At 37.0% G+C, this 19,823-nt stretch overlaps 1 protein-coding gene across 1 annotated transcript in view; it reads left to right on the forward strand.

Annotated features, from left to right (window-relative positions):
- Positions 1–19,823, forward strand: part of MS3_00001285 (uncharacterized protein) — a 49,017-nt gene that overhangs the window by 21,765 nt on the left and 7,429 nt on the right. The window contains exons 4-7 of the mRNA XM_051208746.1: positions 11,761–12,406; positions 13,436–13,603; positions 16,141–16,751; positions 18,704–18,809. Coding sequence (XP_051072638.1) covers positions 11,761–12,406; positions 13,436–13,603; positions 16,141–16,751; positions 18,704–18,809 — 1,531 coding nt within the window. The remainder of the gene's footprint in view (positions 1–11,760; positions 12,407–13,435; positions 13,604–16,140; positions 16,752–18,703; positions 18,810–19,823) is intronic.

Consider the following 19,823-nt stretch of genomic DNA (forward strand, 5'->3'; position numbering starts at 1 on the left):
AGTATCTTCTTGAATCACAGAGCTTAATTTATTATTATTTCTGACTCATTTGAGTATTTCTGTTGTCATTTATTCACCTAGTCAGCTTCTTCGGTTTGGGCACCCGGGCAGTATCATAGCCCATACACAAATCGAATGACTTGTATGGCGCATATATATTCGATGCCCCTTTGTACCAATATTTATGTGTTCAAATAAAATTAACCAGCTGTAAAAGCACTATATTTCGTTGTTGGGTAGTTGGATTTAGCCAACAGAAAATCTTGGGTCGAGGTTTCATACTAGTCGGCATTCACCAGCAAGGTACCTGCAATCCTCAATGAACCAGTGTTCTCAAATCGCTTTGAACTGTAATCACACAGTTTTACAGTAAGATGTCACTGAGTTATTCGGGTCGCAACTGACCTCCTTCAGGACTTAATCGATAGAAATCGATCAGAACTGTCTAATACTTTATGTCAGCTTGATCAGAAAGGAAACTAAAGATATGGACACCGAAAACAATCAACTTAACAATATCAACGTTACAGTTAAAAACTAAACAGGAATTACGATTGAAGAAAGCAATGCATAAAATTAGGAAGGGGAAAGTTTGGAATAAAACTGTTTAGTAGTCAAATAAATATATAGAAAAACACCTGTGTGATAGAATATGAACCTTGTCGCCTCAGGTCTCCAATTGTTTATTATTATCATTACATTCTCTCAAATCTATACCAGTGAAACAGGAAATCGTTCAATTTCCAAATCCCATTGTAACGGAATTCTTTACCAGTGAATGAAAAACACTCAATATTTTGGTAGATATCACCACATAGACCTCTACAAATTAGAAAACATATTGACAATTTCTTTCAGTAAAAAGGAGCAAGCATATAATTCAGTAAACCAGTTGGATTTATTGATTATAACTTTTATTCTCAGAACGTTAGTAGATTGGTGTAAAACACACTAATTTTATTGATTAATTAGTTAGTTGTAAGCTGACTAAATCACATAATTTATTCAAGTTCGAACTATTGTATTTGATGTATAATAAATCAATATGACAAATTAAGTGATGTATTTGAGATGTTATCGTTTAGTTTAGTTCCAGTTTATGAAGTTTTGTGAAATGTGTTTATCATCTGCCCATCATTGTTTCCGCTTTCTCTTTGCATTGTTCAGTTACATCAACAACACGATCAAAATGATTTATTATCAAATAGAGACCATATAGGAAAGTGTATACTTCCTAGTTGAAGATGTTAAATGATGATATAGATCGAAATCGATCTCAGTAACTTTAGTTGTGTCATTCAATTCTTTATCTTTCATTAAATAATTGAGCTTATGGTTGTTATTCCACACTTTTCATTCATTTCTTTATGAAATATAAATACTACTTTCGTTTTCCTGTAACATTTACATAGTTATTATTCCAATTTTTCACTATTCATCTTGTTAATTTTCTTTGTCTGTCGGTATGAAATATGGTAACTTGGATTGATTTATAGACATCCATACTGTGTAACCAATAAAAATGAATCAACTTATTAACCTTTCTTTAATAATGGAAGGATATTTTTGTATGTTGGCTCGAACACATTTCTTTAGATCTTACCATGAGTCAGGTCCGTTCGAGAACAGTAAGACTAAAACCAGGGACTTAAGATCCGGGGACTAGGTTGTACGACTAACTTTACTGAGTGTGATGTCAGTAAGGTGTTTCCCTCAGTCAATAGCATCTGTAGCGATGCTGCCTTCTCACAACAAAAAGAATTGTTTACAAAAGGTCGATACTCAAAATTTCAGATCTCACCTTACCTCGTGGGTTTCCGTTTTCGAAGGTAGGACCTCTTAAAATCGAAAGCTAGCACATTAAAAGTACTCAGAAAGATCCACGCCATTACTTCTTCATCATCTCTGCCCACACTCTCAGTGAGTGGAGTTCTGGTGAAGTTAAAGATAAATTTCATAGAAATGTTTTAGTCCTCAAAAGCTAAGCGCTCAGATTTAGTAATAGTGTGATGAACGAAACTCGCGCGGGGATAACCAATTTATTATTTAATAACAAGTTACGGAACCATACATTAAATACTTCATTTGCAGCTCTTTTAATAATTGTCCCTATCATTCTGTCTGATTCTTTCAGTTCACAATTCCTTTCTATTTTCCTTTCTGTTTTCTTTAATCCGATCTTCTTAACCTTTTGCTGCCAGCCATTCTTATTGGTGTTACATACTACTTATGTCTGTCGATATAAGTAGCACATACCACAATAGTATCAGGTGATTTTAATGCCCAAGTTGGTGGTATAAACGAAGCTATAAGGCATTTAAGTATCGCAGCTCAACAAACAGATAATGGCGACCAGCTACTGTAACTATGCTTAGATAATTTCTTATTTCTATCAAGCATAAACTTTAAGCATAATGAAAGACACTGTCTGTTATGGCGATCCTCGGGATTGACTGAACGATTGATGCAGATAAACCACATTGAAGTTAGTCGTCTTTGGAAGGTTCAACATAAGACTGTCACTCATTTTGAAGCACATGTTTAAACCCTAATCATGTTCTAGTGAGAGCACAATGCCATCTGTGTATACACTCTTTGTTTTCCCTTAAACCATGAGATTAAAATTACTTTATACCTTTCTAATTCTTTCTTCCTGTACTATATCCTTATACACAATTTTTCTTCTACATATTACCATCATTGAAGTAACTAGTTCTATGGATTCGGTGTTAATATTGTTGTGCTAACGAGGTGTGGCAGCTTTGACCGATGCATATGTGTGCCTGATCCTACGTTGTAGCTGACTGACTGACTGACTCTAATGAGAGCACGTGTTTGCCTGCGTCCTCCTGGGCACAGAAAAGTCATAGAAGGAAAACCCCTTACAGCTTATCTTGATGATGGAAAAGTCAAGAGTATATTTCAAGAACAACAAGAGATGCAACTAATCAACCATAAAAGTGACGTTTACCTTGACGTACCTTGCCGTGATATCCAAACAGCAGTGATATATACTAGTATCTTAAACCCACAGATTAAGAAACATCAGTGGATTTCAGTGGCGCATACTGAATTGATAGATGCTTAGCAACCTGTTTCGTCATGTTCAGAATACAATGAGGTGCAAAGGCAGTCTAAATTTAGACTAACAAAAAGCCTGCGTAGCGATCATGAGCAATGATGGTCAACAAAACCAGAAGAGATGGAAAGGGCAACAGCAACACGTAACAGTAGATAATTATTCCGATTCATCAAAGAAACCTGTATTAGAAATTCGGTTTTTAGTGAGATCATTTCGTAAAGAGACGGAACCACTATTCACTCTCATTCCAGGAGATTAGACCGATGGACAGTACATTATAGGAAACAGTTTAACTTGTCTCCAACTACCCCTTGATAACTTACTACTCCAAAACAAACGAAATTGGAGACTGAAGTAAACCTCTGAATGTTAATGAATTTGAAATATTATAGCTAACCTAAATTGAGGAATGGCAGCTGAACCTGATAGACTAATCCTGGAGATCTTTAGGGACGGTGATCTAGTATTAACAGTTAGATGGAATGAAATATTAAATAGAATCTAGAAACTCATCTGACTGGAACCAATCACTGATGATCCCAGTTTATTAGAAAGGACAAAAATTCTCTTATAGCAAACACAGAGGGATCAACTTAAACAATATAATATCAAAAATATTAGCTTCAGTAATCACCCGACTCTTAACTGGTGCTCGTGAAGAGCGAGCCCGAAAAACTAAGCTGGTTTTAGACCAGTTTGTGAATCACGTGTTCACTCTTCGTCAGGTGTTGGAACATAGATACATTTTCCGATGTCTTATTACAGCTGTATTCCTTGACCTTGGGGTAGTATCCAGCTTCATTGTTTGAGAGGTTTCATGGAAATGTTTTTTCTTTGAAAGACATACCGAACAAGTACATCAACCTCATTGTCTCCCTTCTTATTCAACCCCGCTATAGATATCCTTCTCGAAGTAACATTACATCCCTTAACTTTTCAGATGTTGCTCTACCAGAAGATTCACTTTTCCATTTAGAATACACTGGTGACACGGTTCTATTTGTTAAAGACGCTGACAAAATGTGGTCTTCTGATACCTCTCAGCGACAATCCAAGCATACTTGAAATGCGTTTGTCTCTCGAATGCGAAATCTTGCTTCGATGCTGGTCTTGGTCAATGCCTGGACCCATGATAAGAAGTTAATTAGTTGATCGGGTTGACCGATTCACTCATCTTAGAAGTCCCATTAGCCATGGAGGAGAAATGTTTGACAAAATCTGTTACTCATTCAAAATTCTCAGTTGGAGTTTGCCAACTTGTGTTATTCGTGACGTAGACAAGTTGTCTATCTGCCAACCAAAGAATGAGTTTATTATGCAGCGGCTGTCTCCGTTCTACTTTATGGATATGTAACACGACCATTGGGAATTATATTCGTAGGTTACTGGTATTTGATCACGCGTCTTCGAAGCATTGATCACTTATGGTGGGACTACCGAGTAAACAATCGTGAGGTTAGACAAAGGTAAATCAGCTGATGAGGTTGTAAATCTTCATCAACCGGTGGTTGGGACATGCATTATGTATGCTAAACCACAGCCTACCTCAACGGCATATTGTTATCTGGTGAAAGCTAAGAGCTCCCAAACCAAGATACGGCATCAGTTCATAAAGACACTGACTGTTAGTCTGAGGCTGCCTGGTTTAGGTCATCTCCATAACTTCAATCAGTGTTTAAAGATGTTGAGTGAATTGACTCAGAATCGTTCACAATGGTGTAGGTGCATTCATTGTTTGTCTACCCTTATGTTTTGATTATCAAAACCTTATACCTTTTTTAATCTATTATGCTGACACTGATATTGTTACTATCTCTGTTATCCCGAGATTTTTCTTGGTAATTTCAACTCGTACTAATGTGATACAGTATCGTTAACGAATATACATATATCCCATGTTCCTTGTCGCATATGACTGATTTTTTAACATAAAGATTATTGTACAAAATAAACTGTATTACATATGAACAGTTCATAGATTAAAATCACATCAAACGATATATCGGTTTAAATTTTTGACTATTATTTTATCATCATTCCAACCTTTCAACACTTTTGACACAACTTAGTTTTGTATACATTTGATTTTAAAATATTATTGTAACAAGATTTGTTCCTATTGTGCCGATTCTGTTAGTAATTAGCATGTGTAGCTGAAATTCATATACTCAAATCACATCATTATTAAGGGGATGATCACGCCCTACGCAAATGGGTCAGCATGTTTTCATCTTTCAGTTGTACCCTTTGTAACAAACTCATATGTTTCTCTCTAACATCACTGTCGTTATGTTGCCAGATGAGATTCATAATAAAGTAATGTACAATTTACTGGAATCAATTATCGCTTCATATTTTTGTCCCCACTCTCCCCCGTTTCTATGACTACCTAACCTCAAGAAACAGATATAGTGCTCCGTAAGTCTAAACTCATTTTATCTTATTGGACAAGTAGATACGATACCACATTGAATTCACGCTAATGATATTTCCCATTCACGATTGCTATTTCCAGCGACTTGAAGTGAATCTCTGTCACAATTAATCAATCTCATTTCACATCCGGGTTCCTGTTCATTGTGTATAAGAACTCAATCTCCAGGTCACTTGACGAAATACAGTCTTTAACTTTATTTAACATATAAAATATTTTCACACACAGTGAAATGCCTGGAGGCAGAAGGCTAAAAAAAAGAGGACGAGAACAGAGAATGATTGATGTGGAAACGAAAAAAAATGAAAAATCGTAACACAGATGACATTTTAATGTGAGGAAGTTCATCTCCTTACAATGAAACGCTTCTTTAATCCCTTGGTCACATCAACTGTTGATCTAACCTGCTTGTAGTAGGTCTTGATTCGTGAATTTGGTCCACAATATGGTGATGAAGCTAAACAACATGGTTAGAAATCGATCACCATTAAGCTAACACCTTTAAAATATATCTCACAGTAGTTTACAGATTCCAATTGTCACATTATACACCATACTATGTGGCATTTTTTCAACCTCCCTAGTATTCTATGGACGCAATATTTCACTCGATTGGTCAGAAATCGGAGTAAAAACTATGACTAAATAAAAAAGTATGCTCTAAAATCCAAACAGCAAAACTTATTATAGCAAAGACGTTAGCGTATGTATAGTATTTACACAGCAATATTCTAATATCTTCCCAATCTATCCACTAGAGCCGATTGGTTACAGAATGAGCCAGTCAGCTCTTCCTGACTCTGATCTTGATTCAATCACGCGCTAATTAAAATTCTATCCTATTAACAGCAGGGTCGTTAATTTTATTTGTATATTTGTCATATATCTATTTAAATCTGTTTTGTAGCTGTTCCCGGTAGCTTTACGTCAATTTTTTGTGGAGATATTTGTTATAGTCTTAACCGTTTCACCATAGCTCGAGTTAGTACATTCAGTATATCACACATACATCTGACAAATTCAGACTGGATTTACGATCAGTCTTCGCATAGCGAATGTAGTCCAAGTTTTGTATTTCAGTAACTTTTATTATTTCAGTCATTAACCCCGGTTATTCATTATTAATAATAAACCTATTAATTTTCGATCTTAAGTGTGTAAAGTAGTTCAGGCCTGGTGATTAGGATCCTATTTCATAGTAACAACGATCATGTGGAAAACCTGTGTTTAAAAGTGAGTACCACTAGATCATTCTGTCTACACTTTTGCTTAGTGTACTCACCAGTCAAACAATTATTCTAGTCTTTATTTTATGGCAATTTGTAATAATTTTCGTTATCATATAAACACAGTCTGTCTAATAAATATATGAAGTAAGCTACTGTTGTTAATTATCGACAGAACTAAGCCAATGACCAACTATATTGCAATTAAACGTTTACCACATTGAGTCGGTCTAACTTACAGTTTTAAAAGTAACATGTTTTCTGTGTAATTCGAAATCTTTAAAGTACTACTTATTATCAACTCATTTTTAGTCATTTTAATGCAAAAACTATTTAAACCATTACGGCTAAGTAATGTTCTTAAACAAATTCAACAATCATTTCCTGTAAGAAACTGTTTGCCCTATGACCCTAAACCAATGACACAACCAGTACTCGCAGCCCTCAGTCAACTCTGAATCCTTATTGGTCTCCGATATATTAGCTTCTCGTTTAGGTCAGTCCGTCCAGTCCAGAATACAAATATCAACATCCGCTATATGCATCATATACTTCAGACATTACTTACTTAGGCTTGTTACCTCTCGTGGAAGAGCATAGGCCTCCCACCAGCACTCCACCGAAATCTGTCCTGGGCAATCCTTTCCAATTGTGTTCGATTGTTATTCATTATTTTGATGTTTACCTCCAGTATGTTCTTTGGTCTGACTTCCTTTCACCTTGAGAATTCCAAGTTAGGGAGTGCCTTGTGATACAATGTGGTGATTTCTGCAGTGCGTGTCCTATCCACTTACAACGTCTTTTCCTAATTTTCTCTTCAACTGGAAGCTGAATTGTTCTCTGCCATAGTAAGTTGGTGTTGATAGTATCCGGCCAACAGATATTGGGTATCTTGCGTAGACAATTGTTTATAAATATTTGCACTTTTCGATGATAATTTTATTAGTTATCCACGTCCCAGCTCCATACAGTAGAATCGTCTTGGCGTTCGTATTGAAGATTCTGACTGTAGTGAGCGAGAACAGAAGTGGGGAAAATCGAATGTATTTGAACACAAAATTACAAAACTTTTTAGTAAAACCTGAGAATTATACAGTAAATACTTAATTTGTGAAATGTCAATTAACTGTCTCAAACCTCACTGTTCCTTCATTGGCACAACAATTACTCTCTGTTTCTGTTCTGTTCGATTCGATCATCTCAACCTTCTGCTGTCAGGTTTTCCACTTCCACTACTTATGCCGACAGACATAAGTAGCATACACTACACTCATCCCCCTTGTAAACACTCACTCTTGAGGTTGTTTTGTTCGCCATTCCATCTTCTTTGCTGCGATCTGTGCTACCCTCCATCGAAATGTCCAATCCACTGGCGCGCTGACCTTCTTATTTCTGCCTCTGGTAAAACTTGTCTTTATTGTCTTCGTTACTCTCGTTGGTGGGTGCCTAGCACTGGATAACATTCATTTTGACCCCTTCCTTCTTTGTTTGAAGGATGCTTTGATGATTGTGGATCCATGAAGAGTTACAGGCGTTGTTTTTCAGGTATACGTGATTTATATAGAAGCAGACCAGACCGCATCACACCATAAAATGAAAAAATAAAAATTATATAAGATCAAACCAAAAGTGGTTGTGAGTATAAGAGACCTTAACTAATAGACTAGAAATATATGTCGAAAACAGTAAATCGTATAACAGTAGTTCAGTCAGTAACAACGTAGAACTTCGTACGTACGTACATCAGTTCGAGTTGCCACACCACATTAGCACAGAGATGCAGTTGTCGATTCAAATCTCGTAGTGGTAGAGGTAATAAGAGTATAAGCAGTAATCGGGAAGATTAGGGTTTGGAGATGTTATTTAAAGAATATAATCCAGTGAAATAAATTTGGAGAGAGGGAAAAAGGGACATGAAGAATTCAGAAGATTAGAATTTGGGAGAACACAGAGAGTGGATGCACCTGCGCCATTGCAAACGATTTTGAGCCATGTCATTCAGGGTCTTTAACCATCGGTTGCTATCATCTCGTGGTCCCCAACCAGGTAGTCTACACCTACCAACATGACTCAGTCCACTTGTCAGTGACTTCATGGACTTGTGCCATGTTTTGGTTTGGCCGCCCCTAGCTTTCTTCCAACCTACTCCTATACCACTGAACATAGCACGTCGAGGTAGTCGGTCGTTGGGTATACGTAACACGTGTCCCAGCCATCTCAATTGATGAAGTTTCACTACTTCATCAATTGATTTGCCATCCTTACCTAGTACCCGTTTCCTAACAACTGTGTTACTTACTCGATGGTCCCATGATATACGAGCAATGTTTCGAAGACACCTATGATCGAATACTAGTAACCTACGAATATCCTCTACTCTTACCGGCCATGTTTCACTGCCATAAAGTAGGACGGAACGAACTGCTGAGCAGTAAACACGTCCTTTGGTTGATAGACGGATATCTCGCCTACGCCATAAATGACGCAAGTTGGCAAAAGCTAGTCGAGCCTTCTGTATCCGTGCTGAGATTTCGTCACACACCAAACCACAAGGGCTGATGAGACTTCCAAGATAAGTGAAGCGGTCGACACACTCAACTACTTCACTCCCTATCACTAGTTCGGGTGTCGATGTAACCCAATCCTGAAGCAACATTTTGCATTTCGAGGGAGAGAATCGCATCCCGAACATGTTTGCATTGTTGCTTACAGTGGTCAGAAGACTCTGCATTTTGTCAGCGTCTTCACCAAATAAAACTATGTCATCTGCATATTCTAAGTCAACAAGTGAACCTCCCGGTAGAAGTTTAACCCTTGGAAATTTAGACGAGGAAAGTGTTATCCCTAAAAGTACGTCGACGACAACGTTGAACAAGAATGGGGAGAGTGGACAGCCCTGACGAACACCACTTGACGTAATCGATTCCGATGACAGTTCGCCATAAGCTCTCACTCTACCAGTTGTGTTCGAGTAGAGAGCCTTTATAAGGTTAATGTACTTCTTTGGTACTCCTTTCAGTGACAAACACTGCCATAAAACCTCACGATCAACAGAGTCGAATGCCGCCTTAAGGTCGAGAAATACTACGATTGTGGGGCGTCTGAATGTGTGTCTGTGTTCTAGAACCTGACGTAGTGTGAATATCTGATCTATACAACCACGTCCAGGTCGAAAACCGGCCTGGTTTTCTCTAATCTGCTCTTCACGAGCTTTGATTAGGCGTCGAAGTATTATTGAAGCTAATATTTTAGACACTATATTTGTCAAACTGATTCCTCTGAATCCAAGCATGTGCTCCAGAATGAGCGACAGTCTTCTATCGAGCCCCTCCATCGGTGGCTGATAGCGATGTGATCTATTTGGGTCCAACGTTGGGACGAATTAGGGGGTCTCCATGTTCAAAGATGTTTTTCCTTATGCTTAAAGTTAGTATTTGCAAGGAACAGGCGGTTATCTGAGCATAGCTGCAACAGACGGTCGCCATTATCTGTTCTTTGAGCCACGACACCATAAGATCCACCTAGTTGTCTTTTCCTATCGCTTAGTTTACCTACTTGAGCATTAAAGTCACCGGCCACTATTACTACATCCGAGCGCTTTGCTTTTCGGAGAAGGTCCGAAAGCTTTCTGTAAAACTCATCTTTGACATCATCTGAGCTGCAGTCAGTGGGAGAATAGGCAGAGACGACGAAGAGGCAACGACGAGTGTCCCTATCTTTCCGGATTCTTACTGTTCCGTTTAGTCGGACAGCGCACAAACGACTGTCTACTGGGATCCACTCTAAGAGAGCTAGTTCTGCCCTAGGACTCAATGCTATACCTACGCCGGCGAGGCCACAGGAAGCAGAATCAGGGCTTCCAGATACACGAAGCGTAAATCGAGTCGGTTCTTTATTTTGGCATGGTGAGGTCAAATGAATGACGCTACTTGGATCCTGTATGCGCGTTTCGGAGACGCAGCACACATCGATGGCGCGAGATTCTAAAGTTTTAGCTAAGGAAGCCTGCTGTCCTATTTGGCACAGTGTTCGTACGTTAAAAGCTCCAACGTGTAGTTTAGAGCGTGGTTTCAGGAGACCAGGAATGGCGTTCCACGTACTCGAATCGTTTGCCCTAGCGGTGCGAGGTGATAAAGAGACGTGAGGAGGGTTAGTCATGGAGATAAGAGAGGTATTAGGAGGTGTAGGAAGGATTTGAATGTGACCACCTTGGTCTCTTGTGCTGTCACGGGTATGAGGGCTGATGTCACTTCCCGGCTGCCCACACCGTGGAAGGGTATTTCTTGAGGAACCTGAAAAGGAAATTGGATTAGTGTTGGTCTTGACGACCTGGGAGCGTGACCGCAGAGCCCAAGGGACAACTGCTTGAGGCCGGTCGCGCACGGCCTTTTTGTGGAAGGTTTTTGACGTGTTAGCTCCGTTCTTGAAAGGGCCTTACCTCGGGAGACGGAAATCCGTGAGGTAAGGTGAGGTGTGACATTTTTAGGGTCGACCTTTTCTAACCCCACCCCTCCTTGTGGGAAGGCAGCATCGCTGTCATGCTGGATGTCCGAGGGAATCACCTTACTGCTGTCACACCTCTCTACAGTCAGCAGTACGACTTCGCCCTCAGTTAGTGTCAAATGAAAGCTTTTGATTGGATACACATATATAAAAGATGTAAAGGACTTTTTAAAGCCAATAATTGTTTTGTTAGTAGCGCTTTAAAGTTAAATTATTAGTTTGATATTAATGTCTATTGAACCATTGATATTTGTTTTATACTTGTATCATTTGCTTAATTTTGGGTAGCTAACTGATAAGTGGTATCGTTAAATTCTATAATAGTCTATTCTAATAAAATAATCATTACAAAATGACTAAACGGAACAACATTTTTTGCTCTGCTACATCTATTATAATCACAATAATTAATAAGTTAATTTTCATGGTATACTAATGCATAATTCAAATTTTATTCTAAAAAAGAAAAAAAAACATTAGTTTATGTTTAACTCTTTTAAACTTATTTTCTACAGAATTCTGCTCCTTTTCAATCGACTTATCAGAATCGTATGAATTTTCCTGAAACAGCTGGTCATCAATCTGAATGTTCTATTGTTGTATCTCAATTGTCTACTAAGAAATTAACTACACCGGTTTTGTGTTGTATATCATCCAATTCAAATAATATCCCAATAATAAGTCAACGGTCACCCAATGGTAATAATAATGTTGTGTTCAAAACAGATAATACAAAGCAACATATTATTGATAAAAATATTCTATTAACTAAAACTACTACTGGTATTGTTCAACCATCAGAATTGTGTCATATTCAACCGATTTTAATTTCATCTCCGGTTAAAAATAATGATAGTAATACACATAATTTAGGTACTAGTTCTTATATTGATTCAAATTGTTTATCAAATCAATCAAATAATGATAGATCACACTCAGTAATATCCTCCTCTCCATTATTAACAAATTGTAATTCACCATCAACAACATTACAATCATCTACCATATGTTGTTTGTTACGGCCATCGGGACGTTCAACCAGTACAAGCAGTGGAAGTAGTTGTGGTAGTTCCTGTAGTGGTACTAGTGGTGGTGTGTCTGTTTCATCTGGACAGTATATTTGTTCAATATGTTCCGATCGTGCAAGTGGAAAACACTATGGTCAGTTTTTTTTCCTTGAAATTTTTATCCCTCTTAAATTGTTTTACCATTTTTTTTTTACTGCCTCTAGTTCATCCATACATGTTCTCTCTCTCTAATAGAAGCTTATAATACAAATTATTAGTTGTTTCAAAGTCAACTCATTCCATTTGAGTAAGTGGGGTTAATCAGTTGCATAATCTCACAGATGACATTCTAGAAATGGCTCTAAGGGATGCAGGTAACAGTAGGGTGTATCTGTTATCTGGAGAAATATTTTTCAATCTTAAGTGTGCTTATACTATTGTCTTATACTGTGCAATGATACTCGAGTCATGCAGTCCGCGCTTAATCAGTGGGCAGTTAGTGTCCGTAGATATGACATGTGCTTTGCACCTTTTAAGTGCGAAGTACTTTTACAAGACTGACAGGATTCAGTCAGTCGGCTACAACATAGGACCAGGCACATATATGCATCGGTCCAAGTTGCCATACCTCATTAGCACAGCAAGATGGACACTGGATTCATAGAAGTAGTTAATTCAATGCGGGCGATCTTTCTAAGACATCTGGGACCAAATACTAGTAACTTACGTGTATCCTTTACTCTTGATGACCTTGTTTTGCAGCCGTAAAGTAGAACAGAACGAACTGCTGCGCAGTATACACGTCATTTAATTGATAAACGGATATCTCACCTTCGCCATAGGTGACGTAAGTTGGCAAAAGCCAAATGAGCTTTCTGAATCCGTGCACAGATTTCACCAGACACCAACTCATTAGGGCTGATCAGACTTCCAAATGAAGTTGTCGACACGTTCGACTACTTTATTATGTGTTCATTTTGAACTCAAGATATGAATGCTATAAATATCTTTATATTTTGTTTTAATTTATAATATGAATTTCCTCTTTTGAGATCTTAATCAAAGAGGTATATTTTTAATTTATTAGTTAAATTAACAGATTAAAAGTTTTTACATTTGTGTAGGTGCGCGCACGCCAAATTAGCGTCAGTTTTATTGAAAATTTCTTGTCATGCTCTTATAGGTGTCTTTTCGTGTGAAGGGTGTAAAGGATTTTTCAAACGGACTGTACGTAAGGAACTCACTTATATTTGTCGAGATAATCAAGAATGTCAGATTGATAAGCGACTACGTAATCGTTGCCAATATTGCCGTTATCAAAAATGTTTACGGGCGGGAATGCGACGAGAAGGTCAGTTTATATATTAGTCCAAATTTTCTTTATTTATTTATATGCTAATTTTCATTCCCTGTCCAATATGAAATTGAATGTAATGATGATACATACATGCATACCTTGTAATTATTTTTACATTAGTCTTGTTTTTATCAGTTCCTTTTATCAAGAAGAATCTCGGGATAACAGAGGTAGTAACAATATCAGTGTCAGCATAATAAATTAAAAAAGGTATAAGGTTTTGATAATGCTTTTTCTTACCTGGTTCTTCTAATTGGCCACTGTGTTAGGAGCTGGAGAACCAATTAACTTTGATATGTTGAGTTGTTGTTTATTGATCCACGTGTCAGCGGTTATCTAGATCATATGTCGTACTAGTCATGTGGGTGGATTTATCGATAACCAGAATCCTGATTGGGCGGTATTAGACATGATATCGGCTGGTGATCTCAAGCCACCAAAAATCGTTTTAAAACGAATGTTTTGTCGTTATCCAACTGCTCTGCCTAGAATTATATTATCTAACTGAACAAGTTTTCCAGCCAATGTAACTTGATTGGGTCATCACGATGGGCAAGGTCAACCACCACGTCTGGGTATTTATGATTCAGTTGTTGTTTTCTGACTATCTATTTAAAGCTCATTATGTGAAGCTCATTGAGCAGCCTAAAGGCATCACAGTGTTCATGATGCTTAGCGTACCTTATCAACGGAGCGGAGTCGCTGAAAAGAATTGGTTGTCTTTAAGTCTCCTTATTTACGACCTAGTGTTCTCGGACTCTTCGCTTCACTCAACTGGTTCCCAAATCATGACACAATTCGGACTGAACATAAACATATTTTACTGACGAAAAGAGTATCAATATAGGTTTGTGGAGCTTCATTGAAACCATTAACCGATCAGTGTCATACTACCATTAAAAACCTGGAAGCACTAAAAGCCCGTTTTTCCCAAGTATGGGACTCCTCAGAAGTGCTCATCCATGACGCCACACGAGAGGAAATTCTTGATGTTCTAGTGAGAAAACGTGACCAGTAGAGTACAACCATGTCGGGTGAGAGGCAGTTACCGACCTAAAACAATAAAAGACGGTCGTGCGATACTATGGGTTGGTTAAAGTCAGACACTAACACCGTTAGATGCCGGGTTATGAGTCTAGAGCTTGAGCGTTCGCACGCGAGACCGAAGATCTTGTGTTCGATTCCCGCCTGTAATATCGTGAATGAGGACTGCTAAGAAGTCCCATACTTTGACGAAATGACCATCCATTGTTTTCAGATTTTCACTCGTGGTCTAACATTGGTTCACGATTCTATTGAAAAAAAATGAATATTGACATCTGTATTTATTGATAACAGAATTTTTGATACAATTGGGCATCGAAAAATGCTACACATAAGTGAGTTGGTAATCTTGCGAAGAACAGCTAATTAAGAGGGTCGTACAGTCTGAATAAATGAGCAGAAATTGTTTTTAATCAGCGAAGCAGTGACTTAGTCAGTGACAGGACTCATCGTTGATTCCATATGGGCTGCGATCCGTCGATATGTAGGCGAGGATTTCAAAAAACCTTATCACTCACCCAAGTTTCTTTTCATTTTTATGCAATCTCCTAATCGAACAGCTGATAAACGATTCCTAATGATAATTCAATCGATTAGTGCCACCTCATTGGCGCGTAGTACGACACCGACTTCACCGAATATGGAGGCCAATATTTCAGAGTCCCCCGAACAAGTGAACAAGGAAAAACTTTTCATATCGAGGGATTGAGGACTTCGCTAGAGCCCTGAATATAAATCACAAATACACAACTCACTTTTATGCTAAGACTGCAAAACCAAACTTATTTGCTGTCCGATCTAGATCAATGTGGAATGTTGAAGGAGACAAGTTTTAGCGGCAAACTTGGCTTCAGAAATGTCTTATCATATTCATAAAATCGTCCACTCGGCGACTTAATATTGTATAAACAATAGGGAACTTACAGCTTAGGCCAACTGCTACGTGAGTTACAGATTTATATTCTTGTGACAAAACGTATAAGTAACATCAAAATAAAGCGAAATAGGACGACAAAGTGAAGTAAAATAAATTTGACTATAATTAAATAATTAAGAAATCCATACCTGTTAAGCACTAGTGTACCAGATAAGGAAATCATAATCTCCCTCTTTCACGCCTATGTTCAAGGATCCTACTCTAGAACATCAGTCTGAAGCATATGCTTTTGCTAAGGGACCGCTCCCTATGCTTTAGACCTGAAGGTATTTTAAAATCAACATTTCCCTACTTTCCTAGGAAGACTATGAATGTCCACCTAAGCATTTTGATCACCGGACATCCGATTTTCATGGTCCATCTCTTTCATAAAACCATCATCTCCACTTAAAGACAGTAAGTAGAACTCTCTTGACAAAGGCTAAAATACTCTTGTCGTGTGAGAATGTTTCGAGAGCGTAAGTATACTCTCTTCACTTTCGACCATACCAGAGCAAACTATCCTGAACAGCTTTATCTTATTCGTTTTTTTCTTTATCTGCAATTCTAGCTGTTCAAGAAGAACGCCAACAACAACAGCTTCAGTCTGAAGTCCAAAGATCACCAACTCCACCTGGGCAAAATTGTGACTTATCAGTTAACTCGATGATTATGTCTGATACAAAAATAAGTCATACATTGAATCATTCTTGTTTAGTTGAAAACCAAGAAGCAATGTTAAAAACAACTAATTGTACATTATCATCATCATCTAGTCCTCACATACTTTCGAAATGCTCAGATAGTAGTATAAATTATTTGTACTCAGCATCAAACGAAAAATCTCAACAACTTCCAATAAATGATAATTTTAATCTCACTGTCAATGACGCTGCAACATATCCACCTCAAGAGTTGTCTTTAATCGTTAATAAAGATAGCAACAACGTAACATTACCTCTGGTAGACATTCATACATTGAAACTCCCAACAACAACACCCGCAGCCATTCCACCACCACCTGATGCCTTAGAATTTATCAGGACGGCTGAATCGACTATTTCAAATAGACGTAAACAATGGTTGAGTGCTTTCAATAAACAACAGTGTCATGCAGAGATTGCTAAATGTTTTCAAGACAGTATGGAAAATTTCAAGTGGTTAGAAAATAATTTTGAGAAGGTTAGTATTTTAGGCTTTTCTTGTCCCGAATATTCTTTGAGGTGTTGGTTTCTTTTTCAGCTAACTTGATATTTTGCCTTCTTTTTATCCTTCAATTTGCAAAGCATACCCTTTTTGTTTGTTATAAAATATGATCCCTGACTTTGTCCCATCCTATCCCAGTCACCTTTGTGTTATGGATTAGAATTTTGTGAAAGAAAATTCTGACCAACTGGAAATATCCAATCATTCCATGTGACTTAGTGATGGCTACTCATGAGACCACGCTATTGACTCAACGCCATGAATGATTTAAAATCAAATGCGAAACAACTATGCGGAAGGAAAGCGTTAAAGAAAGAATGACAAACTACTAACACAAAGTAACCATAATAAATTATCATGAGCGATTGGACGAGAATCAGCTCGTATTTTGCACACTCCTCTGTCCAATCAGTCAAGATATGATTTTTAAGCTTAATTCTTAGCGATCGTATCAAAACAATTATAAATTATTTCTTATTTGGTATGTTGGTTCACTTTTTGACGCACACTTTGACGCATTAAAATGTTTGAAAACTCAGCAACCAAGCATACATATGTGTGATGAATTTGTGCTATGGTGAAGAATATCACACATTTTGTTACTTTGCTTTGGTCAACTGTCTAAACCTTCATTGTTTACTTCGAGTATCTGAAGTTGATACAAACTCTCGTGAAGTACTAACAGATCTTCACAAGTCACTTAAGAGAATTGTAAAAAAAGAAATGATATTTCGCCATTATTTCTCAAAGCATCAGTTTACATTTTATTAAAATTTGAGTGATTTCGATTTACTGTTTTAATATTTTCAAATTCCCCATGAAAATCCGGGTTTGATTCTATCGGACTAGTAAACTGAATGGTATTGTTCATCGTGTTATACTCTGCAGTTTTGTTTTTCTTTTCTAAAAACAACAAGTTCATAAGAGTTACTAATCATTTTTTTGAATTTTTTGTTAGGTCAAACTGAAATGTTTAAATGATTATGTTTTTTTCAATCATTTCGTTTAGAATAATTGAGCTGTATTATTTTTCTAATAGGTTCTCATCAATATTCTTACTTTAGTCTTGATAGACTAACTGTCTATTTCTCCTATGATTAGTTATGATTTATCAAATGAAATGGTTGAAGACTCTGAGTAACATGGCTCAGAATCGATCACAATGGCGTAGATGTATATACTCTTTGTCTTCCCTTAAACTATGAGATTAAAATTATTTCATATCCTTCTTTCTACCAACTAATTTTTTTCTTTCTGTACTATATCCTTACATAAAATCTTTTCTTTGTATATTACCCCATTGAACTAACTGCTTCTATGAATCCGGTGTTCGTCTTGCTGTGGTAATGAGGTGTAGGAACTTGGACCGATGCATATGTGTGCCTGGTCCTACGTTGTAACTGACTGAATATTCAATTATTCTTATTTCTTCAAAATATATTAAAAGTAGTTAATATATGTAAACTGATTTGTTTTTAAACATTTTAGTTTATATTCTTTAACCATCTTTGACCTCTACTATCCTACTTGTTGTCAGTTGATGAAAGCTTACAACTTTCCATACAATTTGTATCAGTTAAAGATTTTGTGAACTAATTATACATAGAAATTTCTAGTCACTTTCAAATCTCTCGTTCGTGTACAAACCAACACATTTACAAGTGTAAGAGTAGCTACCTTGTCTGTGTTTGTTTAGCATTGTTATACTCGTTTATGGTTGTATTTTTCTTGTGTTATAAAACAGAAATTTTGTAAGAATAACATTCATAGAATATTAGAATCTCATCAGTATACTGATTTTATCTCGAATGTTAATTTGTTTTATCAACATTGTACATAGTTAAAGTATTATTTTCATTATTTGAAATTTTTTGATTATCAAACTATTTTCTTCATCAGTAATTCTATCTCTCTCTTCTCATTTACAGTGTACAACTAATCATTTACCACTGCTTGATTTAGTTATCTGGTCGTCAAAAATTCCATATATCTGTCAACTCTCTTGTGGTGTTCACTTAGACCTCCTTAAATCAGGTACGATTATGTCTACATACATTTTCATCTTTATTATATATATAACTAGTCTTTGCAGGCGGCCTACCCTGCGATCTATAATTGTTGCTAGATATTATCAGTGATACTCATCTTAACTACTTCTATCTAGTTTAATTTTTATTTAGAAATATTTCTCATCTTGGATTGACATCAGTTAAAAGAACCATTTAAAACTCGAACTAACACCAATTATCTTTTCATCGTAGTTCTGAGACAGTATCACTCACTAGCAATCCCATATAAATTATTAAGTTTCACAGTTTTCATCATAAACTGACCTTAAATTGTCATTGAGCACCAGGAATCACTGGACAATTGTTTTGTTTTAGCTTGTACCTGAACAATGCATCCACGACCTTAACGTCGGATAGAGCCTATGACCTTCAGTTCTTACAGAGAGAAATTAACCTTTAGACTACTGAGTAGACGTTCAATGATTTACATTTTTAACTTTAAGCTGTGATCAGTGGGGCTCAACCATGCGTCGTGTGTGAGAAAGTTATCCACCAAAATAATTTAGTCGCACAACAATGCGTATTGATGATTGAAGTTAAAAATATAGACCATTTTCTGTCTACTTAGTGGCCTAACATCTATGCGCTCTCCACGAAACCTGATGACCCTGGGTTCGATCCCCGTTGAGAGTATGAATGCTCACTGCCGAGTTCAATGCTGAAACCAAACAGCTGTGCAGTGTTTATTGGTTTTCACTAGTTATTTAACTATAATCGATCCGTGAAATAAACTATGAAATCCTATACCAAACCGAACCAAATATATTCCGTTCTGAAATTCAACTTATCACCAACTGAATGGTATCATTACTACCATGAAAGTTGAAGGTTCTAAATATTTCAGTTCGTGCGCCGTCGTTGTAAGTGGTTACCTTTAATTTATTCTAGGATAATTCAACTATTCAATTGTGCCCTTTAACCTTAAGGAATTCTCCAATAAATTTCATTCAGATGAAAATTATCTCCAATTTAACAAGTG

Source organism: Schistosoma haematobium, chromosome ZW (genome assembly GCF_000699445.3).
Source record: "Schistosoma haematobium chromosome ZW, whole genome shotgun sequence".
Lineage (NCBI taxonomy): Eukaryota > Metazoa > Platyhelminthes > Trematoda > Strigeidida > Schistosomatidae > Schistosoma > Schistosoma haematobium.